The sequence below is a fragment of the Anolis carolinensis genome, chromosome 2, assembly GCF_035594765.1.
Source record: "Anolis carolinensis isolate JA03-04 chromosome 2, rAnoCar3.1.pri, whole genome shotgun sequence".
Classification (NCBI taxonomy): Eukaryota; Metazoa; Chordata; class Lepidosauria; order Squamata; family Dactyloidae; genus Anolis; species Anolis carolinensis.
Genome location: NC_085842.1, coordinates 196,020,422 through 196,034,293, shown reverse-complemented (window position 1 = coordinate 196,034,293; position 13,872 = coordinate 196,020,422). Strand labels below are relative to the sequence as shown.

The window sequence follows — 13,872 nt, the reverse complement described above, 5'->3', positions numbered from 1 at the left end:
ACATCCGGGAGTACCCTGGGCAACGTCTTTGTAGATGGCTGATTCTCACACCAGAAGCAACTTGCAGTTTCTGACACGATAAATTTTTTTTGAAAAACTAGCAAAATGTGCCACAGGATGTCCCGCAAAAACAAAGGGTTTTTTGCAATTTAATAAACTTTTTCCAAGTTTTTTTTAAACGATAAAACCAATTATGACATTTATAACCCAGGAACAAAAATTGTGCTGTATGGATAGCCACAATAAAAAAAATGAATATTCTACCTAGACTATGCTTCTTGTTCCAGTACATCCCAGTTGACATCAAGGAAAAAGAATTTACGAATTGGAATGCTGAATTTACGAGATTTATTTGGAGAGAGAAGAAATCTAGAATAAAGATAAAAAAATCTACAAGATACTAAACAAAGAGGAGGGCTGGCTCTCTCAAACCTAAAATTATATAGGGAAGCAGCTTTATTGAATTGGCTAAATACTTAATTTATGGAAAAGTGACAGAAGATTCAAACTTTAACAAACATCCAATTAGGAAAACCCTGATGAGTATTTGGAACAAGTATTTAAAAAATTACATAAAAATACCACAATGGACCTTGATCCAGGAAGCTTTCAAACAAAGTGGAAATTCCAAGGGTAGTAAAAGATGGCCAACATATGCGGAAATACTCAAGAAAACACGAGGTAACCTCCAACTGAAAACAACTGTAGAAATAAACCAACAGGGGTATAACATGAACTGGTATGAATATGCACTAATACACCAACAATATCAAAAAGATGTGAAGACAGGATTTGAAGATCTTGAAAATGTAGCGGAACCTTTGTGCTACGGTCCTTGTTGAGCGCAGTGGAGGGATTGGAGACGGACAACTGGAGTAATTCCAAGAAAGCAGTTTTATTTGGCTAGTGGCCACTAGGGTTCCCCCTCGCACAAAATAAGTGCTTTTCCCAGGGAGAACCCCCAGCGGCGGGCTGAGTAAATATTTATACACACTACAGGGTTCGGGTTATGCCCGCCCACAAGCAAATTCATTGGCTTAGAGTTGTGACGCTGCTTGACTTGGACCCAATCAGCGCTGACCAGCGGTCCGGCCGCACTCTTTCTGTGCCGTGTTCACAATCATTCAGAGCGCCTGCGTACGCATGCGCTGTTTGTTTATCTTTAGCTTTCATTTCTTCAGAAACACATGATTTCCCAGAAATCACATGTTTCTGTGAGTTTATGCACCCGGGTCGCTAGCCGTCGCCATCTCTGCCCATATATGGTATTTCCTGGGGTTCTTTAACCTCCCGCCTCACTCCCCCATTTTCTTTTTGCGAAGCGCATGTACAAAAGCTGAAGCAAAGCATTATGGTTCCATCCAATCCCGCTTGGCTTGGAGTATGGCTATCTTTTCTCCAGGTAAAGATTGTGTGACACACCTAGTACACATTTGCATCATTATTGGAGTGCAGCACATAACTATGAGAACAATGAACAATCCTAAAATCCCTACCAACAATATGTCCTTCAACCATTCTACTGAGGGTAACCAGCTAGTCACCCAGGAGAAGGGAGACCAACCTTCTACCTCCTGGACATTATTGTAAATTAACTTTTGTAATGACTCGATGTCATCTTCAATAGTACTATTCAAGTTATGAAATTTCACTACACAACACCCTCTGACCATGGCGCATAAACCCCCCCTGGCCGCCAGTAGGTAGTCAAGGGCCAGCTTATGCTGTAGGGCCATCTGGCTGATTTCTTCTACTTCAGACTGGATTTCCCGGAAAATTTTGCCAGTGGCATTTATGGACTTTTCAAGACGGCAAGTCAGGCCTAGAACACTTCTACGATTTGCTTGAGCTACAATCCCTGGGTAGGCACCCAGGGTCAACAAGCCTGTGATCAGGCCTCCTCCTACACGGGAGGCTTCTGAACCTGACAGGGCCTTGTTAATAATGACCTCATCCGAGCATTCTGGTCCTAGAGGGCCTGTTTGCACAATGTCCCGTTTCAGGCGCTGATGCCTTTTGTGTAAGACCTGAACTGGGAATGTCAAATAACCCACACCGACACACTGGTAGTTGCCGGGGTGATAATTTGTGGCCCATTTATCAAAGAAAAACCATAGATTTGGATCCCTAATTTGCCATAACGGACAGAGGCTTTGACCTAGGCTCAGTTGGGTTAATTGTTGCAGTATGTTCATATAAGATTTTAGGCCCTCAATAGAATCATTCACACTAAATGTAGGATAATCTGGATACATGCTAGCCCACTCGGTTGCGGTTAGATTTAATCGTGAGACATAAGATGTATTAAATCGTCCATGTAGATAGAACCGGTCTCGACAATGGGAGTAATTGCCTAATCGGGAAAAGAACGCCTGCCTAGTTCCCCAGTGTCTCCACTCAGAATTCCATATTCCCGATCCTCCACAACAGAAGCACAAACCCCTGGTGGAGGTATGGTATCTAAACCGTCGAAACCGAGTTTGGTTTATTTTTTGCGGTATGCTAGAAAACACGGTAGGTGGACCCTCCTGAGCCTTGGACAATCCCTCCAACACAATCTGTGGTTCATCAATTAAATCGGGAAGAAATGAAAAATCTCCTATGGTGAGGGGGTGTTCATATATTAATGCTACCTCTTTCCCGTGCTGCTCAAACATATAATTGGCATGTTCTTTTATCCAATTCCCATGTGCTCTCTTTCCAAAAGAGAGAATAAAACTCAGCACAAATAATATACCAAACACAGTGCGCTTTCCTCCCCTCCTCATAACTTGTCTCCCACTTTTTCCTCTCAAAATGTCTAGCCACCATCTCCCAGAGAGCGCCTTTGTTGGGCCATGCTGCGACATACTTGACCACCGACGCTCCGTTGCACCCGAAGGGATCAGCTTCATGGCCTTGTTGACCCCTCAGGGAGTTGCCGGATGATCCTGAGTCTCAGGTCCTCACCAGGAACTCGCTCCGTCCGCCACTCCTCAGGCGCTAGTTTTACACGAGTGTAATGTATCCACGGCTTAATCTCCTTCACCTTCACTGCAGTGGGGGTAGACAGGAGCACAACATAGGGTCCTCGCCACTTGGGTCCCAATGGCTCAATCTTCCAATCCTTGACCAAAACCTCGTCACCTGGTGAAAAACAATGTAGAGGTGTGGTAGGGAATGGTGGGTTCAATTCAGAAATGTATTTTTCTAACTGCTGCATTTGTCTGCCCAAAGCTTGAACCTGGGCCAATGTCTGTTTCTCTCCTATGAGGTGTTGCTCAGCTCCTGTCTCTAAGGCTCCCTTCAAGTTCAAAGGGGGTCGTCCATAGAGTCTTTCAAAAGGGGAGAGTGGTGTGGTGTACATCTGATTCCTAATAATGCCATGGGCAAAACCACCGTCCACGGCAATCCTGTCTCTTGGCAAAGTTTCCCAAGCTGAGCCTTTAATGTCCTATTCATTCTTTCCACTTTTCCAGAAGATTGGGGTCTATATGCACAATGTAACTTCCATTTTATGCCCAAAATTCTACATAATCCTTGCACGGCCTGTTGAATATATGCGGGGCCATTATCTGATCCAATTTCTAAGGGTATGCCAAATCTAGGAATAACATCTTTCATTAGAGCTCTTGAAACCTCCACAGCCTTCTCAGTCCTTGTAGGGTAAGCCTCCACCCATCCTGTGTATGTGTCCACGAACACCAGTAAATATTTGTATCCTTTGTATGGGGGCATTTCTGTAAAGTCAGTGACTAAAGCTTCAAAGGGTACCCCACCCACATGTTGGACTCCTGGTGGCTTGAGGGGTCCTTCTCTGGGGTTATTTTTTATACATGTCCAGCATCTTCGGGCTGCTGCTGCCGTTAGGCTATGTAATCCATCGATATACAACTGTCGTCCTAGCAGATTTGCCAATGCCATTTTTCCTAAATGTGTGTTTTGGTGCATGTGTTGGACTAAGTGCCATGCCAAGTCCTTAGGGACGTAGACACGGGCGTCTGGCATAACTATGAGTTCTCCTGACCACTGACCCTTCTCCTTTAAGGCCCATTCTTCTTCCTCTGGTGTATATGTAATGTTATGTTCAGTTAATTCTCCCTGTAGGGCCATTACCTGATGTTCAATATAGGGCAGCCTAGCTGCCTCTTTGGCTGCCAGATCAGCCTGCCTATTTCCTTGCACTACGGGATCGTCTCCACGTTGGTGCCCTTTACAATGCATCACAGCCACCTGCCTTGGCTTCCAAACCGCCTCCAGGAGATCCACAATCTCTCCGGCATGTTTCACGCACTTTCCTCCAGACGTGAGGAGCCCGCGCTCCTTGTACAGTGCTCCGTGTGCGTGGAGGGTAGTGAAGGCATATTTTGAGTCTGTGTAGACGTTAACCCGCTTTCCGCTTGACAATTCCAACGCTCGGGTCAGGGCAATCAATTCGGCCTTCTGGGCAGAAGTCCCCGGGGGCAGTGACCCTGCTTCCAGCGTCTCTCCCCCCCACCGGACAACCGCATAACCTGAGTGTCTTTGATTATTTTCCATAAAGGAGCTTCCATCTGTGAACAGAGTGTCGTCCACCTTAGTCAGTGGCACATCCTTCAAATCCGGTCGACTGGAGAATACCTCATCCATCACCTGGGCACACTGATGGATCTTGGTGTCTCCTGGAGTCGGGAGCAAGGTGGCCGGATTCAGAGTGGAGCAAGTCTCCAGAGTCACCAGTGGGTTGTCACACAACAATCCCTCGTATTTCATTAACCTCTCACTTGTGAGCCAGCGCGGTCCCTTAGTGTCTAACAGTGCCTTAACGCTATGGGGCACCTTAACTGTCAGTGGCTGTCCTAGGGTCAATTTATTCGCTTCTTTGATTAAATCTACTGATGCTGCCACAGCCCTCAGGCAAGGTGGCAATCCACGAGCCACTGTGTCCAATTGCTTTGACAAGTAGGCAATCGGCCTTTGCCATGAACCTAGTGGTTGGGTCAATACTCCAACCGCTGTTCCTTCCCGCTCTGCAGCGAACAGAGTGAATGGTTTTTCCAAATCGGGCAGTCCTAATGCTGGAGATGACATCAATGCTTCTTTTAATGCCTTAAACGCCTGTTGACATTCTTCTGTCCACTCAAACGGATCTTCTCTTCCACCTCTCGTAGCCTGGTACAGCGGCTTAGCCAACACGGCGTAGTTGGGGATCCACTGTCTGCAATATCCTGCTGATCCCAAAAATTCCCGCACCTGTCGCCGGGTACTGGGAGTGGGGATGGCGCAAACAACTTCCTTTCTTTCAGCTCCTAACATCTTCTTTCCTTCGGTCAGATGGAACCCCAAATATTTCACCGTGGGACAGCACAACTGGGCCTTTTTCCTTGATACTTTGTAACCCTTCATTTCTAATTCCTTGAGTAGCCTCAAAGTATGCTCTCTACTGCCCTCTAGTGTCCGGCAAGCGACAAGCAGGTCATCTACATACTGAAGCCAAATTCCCTCTTCCTTAGGTATTACAAAATCCTGTAAGTCTTTGGCCAGGGCTTGACCAAAAATGGTCGGGCTGTCCCGGAACCCCTGAGGAAGGCGTGTCCAAACATACTGGGTCCTTTGCCCTGACTGCTGAGATTCCCATTGGAAAGCAAAGATCGGTTGGGATACAGGGGCCAATCGAATGCAAAAGAATGCATCCTTTAAATCCAATACAGTAAACCATTTGGCAAATGCTGGTACTAGACTCATCATGATGTATGGATTAGGCACTACTGGGGTTAGGGGAACGGTGACTTGATTTACAGCCCGCAAATCTTGAACTGGGCGATATTCTCCTTGTCCTCCAGGTTTCTTGACTGGGAGCAGGGGCGTGTTCCACGGGGAACTGCATGGTACCAATATCCCATGCTGCAGAAGTCGCTCTAGATGCTTTCTGATCCCCTGCACCGCCTCTCGACTGACGGGATACTGTGGCTTACATATGGGTCCCATTCCTCTTTTCACTTCCACCACCACCGGTGGAACATATTTAGCTAATCCTGGAGGATTATCTTCTGCCCACACTAAAGGAGTCTCATGCCATGGCCATTGTATTTCTTCAGTAAAAATCCTAACTTGAAACAGTCTCCATTCCTCTTCCATGGGAAATGATAGTTCCATTTGTCCATTCTTCATGAACTGGAGTTGTGCTTGTAATTTTGATAAAATGTCCCTTCCCAACAAAGGGACTGGGCAGTCTGGAAGATATAACATCTTATGCTTGACCTGATGTCCGGCCAGATTGCAGGTGCGTTCCTTGAGGAAGGGGCACTTCTGGGTCTTCCCAGACACCCCTATTACTTTCGTAGTTTCCCGAGTTGGTGGACTAATTTTTGTATTCACTACTGATTTTTCGGCACCTGTGTCCACTAAAAAGTCCAATTGTTGGTCCCCGATTTCAAGTGTGACCATCGGCTCCCCGGGGTCCAACAAAACAAGAGCCTGGCTTCCTCATTCCTCTCCTCCATCCATATCTTCCCATTCTTCTTCCATCACAGCTGCTGCAGCTATCACCTCTCTCGCAGGAAAAGGTACGTAGTTTCCACGTCCTCTTCCCCTTCCTGGGTTTCTTCCTCTCTCAGGCCTTCCTCTTTCTCTCAGTCCTTCCTGACTTCCTTCTCTTCCTTCTGGGCATTCACCTTTCCAGTGTCCAAACTTCTTACATTTAGCACATTGGTCTCGACCTAACCTCCGAGGGGGCCCTCTTCTTCCTCCTTGTCCCCCTCTGGCATATCCTCCTCTTCCTCTCTGTCCACTTGCACTCTGTTCCATCATGGTGACTAATGCTTGGTATTCCTGCTTCTTCTTCCTGTCCTTCTTCTCTTCTTCTACCTGGTCCCTTGCCATATAAACTTGATCTGCGAGTGCCAACAATTCATTCATAGTCTTTCCTAGAAATCCTGGTTGCTTTTGAATCTTTCTCCGGATGTCAGGAGCCGCTTGACTGATAAAAGACTGTTGAATCGCCCTCCTACCGTTTTCATCCTCCAAATTATACGGGCTATACTTTCTATATGCTGCCTCCAGCTTTTCCAAAAAGGCTGTTGGTGACTCAGATTTTTCCTGTACCACTCCCTGAATTTTTATAATGTTGACGGGTCACGGCGGGCCCCTCTTTACCGCTTCTACCAATATACGCTGGAATCCTTTCAGTCTCTGCAAATGTCCTTCTTCTGCGGTGTCCCATTGGGGATCTATTTCCACAGGAAACCTCTGTGCTCCCCACTCGGCTGCATCACCATCTTGTGGGGCCCCAACCTGGGCTATGGCTACCCCATTATTCAACACTGCTCTTCTCTCTTCTGATGTGAACAACATATTCAACAATTGTCTGCAATCTTGCCAGGTGGGATTATGGGTTGCCATAATCCCTTCCAATAGCCTAGCCATAGCTTGGGGTTCTTCACTATAAGGTGGAGTATTATTCTTCCAATTCAGAATATCACTACTACTGAAAGGCACTACTTGGTATGCTTGAACTATCTCATTCCTGTTGTTCATCACAGGCACCGTTCTCAAGGGCATCTGGAGGGCCGGTCCGGTCGGTGAATCACCAGGCCACACCGGAGCTCCATGTCTCCGAGTTTGTGCCGGAGAAGCATCACTGGGCATCCGTTGTGACCTCTTCTTTTCCTTTGTTTCCTCCTGATATTTTTCTAGGCTAGGATAGTGTTTCTTGGCTGCTTCGGTTGACTCTGGAGAGTAGGGTGGGGGTCTCGTTCCTAGTGTAGGTGCACCGGGGGCTGTTCCCTGGGGTGGGGGCGGTGGCAAGGGTGGCGGCAATAATTCCTGTTGTCTAGCCTGTACACTCAACTGTAAATCTGGGTAGTCCTCCTCATTGGATTGGAAAACTTCCTTCTTTTTCCCTTCCTTCTTCACCACCATACATTTGCCATTCCTGCACTGTCGAACCCAACCTGGATCTTCTCTAACTACCCGTTCCCAAGTAGCAATATAGACCCACTGGTTTGGATGATTCACAGCACAATATTCTTCCACTGTTCGGATCAGTTTCAGATCCCACGTTCCTTCTACTTGCCAACCTAACCCAAACTCTGGCCATTCTCCCTGACACAAATTCCTCAGTCTATAATCTCTCAGGTCCCTTGGATTGCCTGCTACGGCTCTGATAGCAAAAGAGCCAAAATTATCTAAGATGCATTGTAAGGGAGTGGAGCTCTTTGAATTTTTCCCTCCCATCCTGCCTAATAGAGGGGACTGTCTTGGCCTGGGCACCCGGACACTCAACGGCATGCGTCAGGAAACACAAGACAGAGCCCCTTTCTACCTCCCTGGGAACTTTTTTGTGTCCCTCCCGGCGCCGGTGTTCCCTTAATGTCTCATGCAACCACTATACTTGCCAGATTTCTGTAGACGTCGGACCAACCTTCGCCCCTGGACTTTTTCCCTGGATCCTTTTCCTCCTGGCTGGTTTCTATGGAACCTCGCTGGTGTTGCAGCTCCCACCGTCAGTCGGCGTTGGCATCAGAGGCAAGCACCGCAGCCGGTCTTGCAATATTCAGGGGCCCCTTCTCGTCTCACGGTAGTTGCCTCCGGCCCCCACCGCTGAGTTGGGGCCGTCCCGCCAACGGGATCCGTCTCCAACCTCCTGGCCCGTCTTATAGGAAATCACGTCGGGGTCACCAGAAAATGTAGCGGAACCTTTGTGCTACGGTCCTTGTTGAGCGCAGTGGAGGGATTGGAGACGGACAACTGGAGTAATTCCAAGAAAGCAGTTTTATTTGGCTAGTGGCCACTAGGGTTCCCCATCGCACAAAATAAGTGCTTTTCCCAGGGAGAACCCCCAGCGGCGGGCTGAGTAAATATTTATACACACTACAGGGTTCGGGTTATGCCCGCCCACAAGCAAATTCATTGGCTTAGAGTTGTGACGCTGCTTGACTTGGACCCAATCAGCGCTGACCAGCGGTCCGGCCGCACTCTTTCTGTGCCGTGTTCACAATCATTCAGAGCGCCTGCATACGCATGCGCTGTTTGTTTATCTTTAGCTTTCATTTCTTCAGAAACACATGATTTCCCAGAAATCACATGTTTCTGTGAGTTTATGCACCCGGGTCGCTAGCCGTCGCCATCTCTGCCCATATATGGTATTTCCTGGGGTTCTTTAACCTCCCGCCTCAACAAGATACTTAAATCAAGAAATAAACAACTATCTAAGCCAGGGGTCCTCAAACTTTTAAAGTAGAGGGCCGGTCCACAATCCTTCAGACTGTTGAGGGGCTGAATTATCATTTGGGGAAAAAAGGAACAAATTCCTGTGCACCCTGCACATGTCTTATTTGTAGTGCAAAACAACAACAATGAAAGAACAATACAATATTTAAAAATGAAAACAATTGTAACCAACATAAACCTATCAGGATTTCAATGGGAAGTGTGGGCCTGCTTCTGGCCAATGAGATAGTCAAGTTAATTAGGATTGTTGTTGTTGTGTGCCTTCAAGTCATTTGGGCGAGCCTAAGTCTAAAATTATTTATTTATTCATTTACTACATTTATTTATTACATTTATATCCCGCCCTTCTCACCCCGAAGGGGACTCAGAGCAGCTGTATGTACATACAATATATTATATTATTAGCATAGCACAATATTAGCATTATATATTACTATATTGAGCTATACCACTATACTGTAATATTATATGTAGTATATATCATATAATTAATATTATTATATGGTATTATTAGTATTATACTGTATAACATTATAATATTATTATCAATATTATATGTATATACAATATATTATATTATTTAAAATGATATAAAAATATTATATTACAAAACTGAGGGTGGGGGCCAGGTAAATGACTTTGGAGGGCCGCATCCGGCCCCCGGGCCTTAGTTTGGGGACCCCTGATCTAAGCGCTACATTCTCCTGTTAAAATTACACATATGCAATTATTTTTCAGCAATGTGTATATTTATACTGTATATTAAGAAAAAGAATTCAGCAATTATGTGTACACAGTACATACACACACATATACATACACACACAGAGCAATGTGTTGTTACACAATTTGCAAAGACAGTAATTTCTTCCTATATTGGGCAAAAGAGCGACTTGAGGCCCTTGGACTTCTATAGCTGCGAAATAGCGCCCTCTGGTGTACATTCGCAGTCAGAGCAGCCACTCTTTTTAAAGATGGCGCGAAATTTCCTCTTCCCAAAGCGTTCAAAGGGGAAGCGCATGCGCATAACCACAAAACCAGGACAGGGAAAGAGGCTAGCTGGCTGAAAACAATCAGTAAAGGTCAGCGCATGCGTAGTAAGAGACCATGCCTACAGCTATTTGTGAAAGAGCGCATAGATATATGAAATTGTAGAGTGCAATTGAAAGCCTCCTGTAATCATAATTCTGTTCGAGAGACGTGGGACAACATTTTGGAGTTCGAAACTCTCGAATATGTCTAATTTTTAATATCTCTAATATCTGTTGTCGAAGGCTTTCATGGCCAGAATCACGGGGTTGCTGTGAGTTTTCTGACTGTATGGCCATGTTCCAGAAGCATTCTCTCCTGACGTTTCGCCCATTCTATGGCAGGCATCCTCAGAGGTTGTGAGGTCTGTTGGAAACTAGGCAAGTGGGTTTTATATATACAGTAGAGTCTCATCCAACACTCGCTTATCCAAGCTTCTGGATTATCCAAGTCATTTTTGTAGTCAATGTTTTCAATATATCGTGATATTTTGGTGCTAAATTCGTAAATACAGTAATATTACCACATAACATTACTGCGTATTGAACTACTTTTTCTGTCAAATTTGTTGTATAACATGATGTTTTGGTGCTTAATTTGTAAAATCATAACCTAATTTGATGTTTAATAGGCTTTTCCTTAATCCCTCCTTATTATCCAAGATATTCGCTTATCCAAGCTTCTGCCGGCCCGTTTAGCTTGGATAAGTGAGACTCTACTCCAGGGGTCCCCAAACTAAGGCCCGGGGGCCGGATGCGGCCCTCCAAGGTAATTTACCTGGCCCCCGCCCTCATTTATAAAATAATATTTTATATCAGTTTTAATAATATAATATATTGTATATACATATAATATTGATAAGAATATTATCATTTTATACAATATAATGCTAACAATAATACCATATAATAATATTAATTATATGTTATATATTACATATAATATTACAGTATAGTGGTATAGTTCAATATAGTATAATGCTAATATTGTGTTATGCTAATAATATAATATGTTGTATGTACATACAGCTGCTCTGAGTTCCCTTCGGGGTGAGAAGGGTGGGATATAAATGTAGTAAATAAATGTAGTAAATGAATAAATAAATAATTTTGGACTTAGGCTCGCCCAAAGCCTGAAATGACTTGAAGACACACAATAACAACAACAACAACAACCCTAATTAACCTGACTATCTCATTGGCCAGAAGCAGGTCCACACTTCTATTGAAATCCTGATAGGTTTATGTTGGTTAAAATTATTTTCATTTTTAAATATTGTATTGTTCTTTCATTGTTATTGTTGTTTTGCACTACAAATAAGATATGTGCAGTGTGCATAGGGATTTGTTCGGTTCCCCCCCCCCCCCCCCAAATGATAATTTGGCCCCTCAACAGTCTGAAGGATTGTGGACTGGCCCTCTGCTTTAAAAGTTTGAGGACCCCTGCTCTACTCTATGTAGAAAGTCCAGGGTGAGAGAAGGAACTCTTGTCTGCTTGAGGCAAGTGTAAATGTTGCAATTACTCACCTTAATTAGCATTGAATAGCCCTGCAGCTTCAAAGCCTGACTATTTCCAACAGACCTCGCAACCTCTGAGGATGCCTGCCATAGATGTGGGCAAAACGTCAGGAGAGAATGCTTCTGGAACATGGCCATACAGCCCGGAAAACTCACAGCAACTCATCTCTAATATCTTTTGTTGAAACCCACACTTGGTTCATTTTCACAAGAGTCTAAAATTACGGAATGGAGAGTGACTCAAGCATATGTAATGGTGTAAAATCCATATACAGTAGAGTCTCACTCATCCAAGCCTCGCTTATCCAAGCCTCTGGATAATCCAAGCCATTTTTGTAGTCAATGTTTTCAATATATCGTGATATTTCGGTGCTAAATTCGTAAATACAGTAATTACAACATAACATTACTGCGTATTGAACTACATCTTCTGTCAAATTTGTTGTATAACATGATGTTTTGGTGCTTAATTTGTAAAATCATAACCTAATTTGATGTTTAATAGGCTCTTCCTTAATCCCTCCTTATTATCCAAGATATTCGCTTATCCAAGCTTCTGCTGGCCCGTTTAGCTTGGATAAGTGAGGCTCTACTGTATATGGTAAAGTCTACCATATCACCCGGGAATATAATTTTACAAAAACTATCCAGGCCCTCCTAGAAAACCGCAGCTTCTACGTGGAGTTCCAGGGCAGGAAAAGTACAGTAGAGTCTCATTTATCCAACATTCTGGATTATCCAACGAATTTTGTAGTCAATGTTTTAAATATATCATGATATTTCGGTGCTAAATTCATAAATACAGTAATTACTACATAGAATTACTGTGTATTGAACTACTTTTTCTGTAAAATTTGTTGTATAACATGATGTTTTGGTGCTTAATTTGTAAAATCATAACCTAATTTGATGTTTAATAGGCTTTTCCTTAATCTCTCCTTATTATCCAACATATTCACTTATCCAACATTCTGCCGGCCCGTTTACGTTGGATAAGCGAGACTCTACTGTAGATGGAGGAGGCAAAAGAATGGCTTACCTCAAGGCAGCGTTCTTGCACCAACCTTGTTTCACATCTTTACAAACAATCAGCCACAACCACCACTCACAAAGAGCTTTATATATGCTGATGACCTTGGCCTAACAAGCAAAAGACTTTGAAACAGTCAAGAACCAACTCACTAATGACTTGAAAGATCTCTCCAGCTACTACAAAGGTAACCACCTGAAGCCTAACCCTGCCAAGACACAAGTGTGTGCTTTCCACCTATGCAACCGTGACACCAACAGGAAATTGAAAGTTACCTGGAAAGGCCAAGAGCTTGAACACTGTTCCCACCCTAACTATCTCGGCATCACCTTAGAATCAAACACTAACATTTAGGAAACACTGCGTGAACACCAAGCTGCACACAATAACATCCTGCGGAAACTTACTGATAGTGCATGGGGTGCAGACCAAAAATTAGTAAGAACATCAGCCCTGGCCTTGTCTTACTCAACTGCTGAGTGTGCCTGCAACAGCAACAATAAATACCCCTGTGGGCAGAAAAATCAGGCAATTCCAACGAGGGTCTTCCTCCAGGGGCAAACCAAGAATGAGCAACTTGGAAGTCCTTGAACAGACTCAGAAGTGGAGTTGGCAGATCAAAAGACAATCTTCCAAAATGGCACCAAGAATCCTCCACTTTGTGGGATTGCAGAGCAAAACAAAAAAACTCAGCATGTTATTGAAGGCTTTCATGGCCAGAATTATTTATTTTATTTATTTATTTGCGACATTTATATACCGCCCTTCTCACCCCGAAGGGGACTCAGGGCGGTTTACAAGTATATATACATACAATATATTATATTATACAACTATATCGCAATATTATTAGTAATATTGCATGTAATATAAATATACAATTATAATAGTGAATTATAATTATTATTACATTGTATTACATCATAATATTATTATTAATATTACATGTATATACAATGTATTATAATATTAGTATAGTATAATATTATTATATATCATTATATCATTAAATTGATACAGGAGACATGGTGGAAAGATGTGTTCCTGGCCCCGCCTTCTTCATTCTGCTCCAGAATGGCAGTTAGACCTTGGAAGGGGGGAGGGGAG

General features: G+C 43.9%; 1 protein-coding gene across 1 annotated transcript; it reads right to left on the bottom strand.

Annotated features, from left to right (window-relative positions):
- Positions 1-269: 269 nt before the first annotated feature.
- On the bottom strand, positions 270-6,422 carry LOC134295897 (protein NYNRIN-like). The gene is made up of 2 exons (XM_062969387.1): positions 3,338-6,422; positions 270-369 (listed from the first exon to the last, which is right to left on the bottom strand). Exons 1-2 carry the CDS (start codon positions 6,403-6,405, stop codon positions 270-272), a joined length of 3,168 nt encoding a protein of 1,055 aa, XP_062825457.1. The 5' UTR covers positions 6,406-6,422.
- Positions 6,423-13,872: the final 7,450 nt, after the last annotated feature.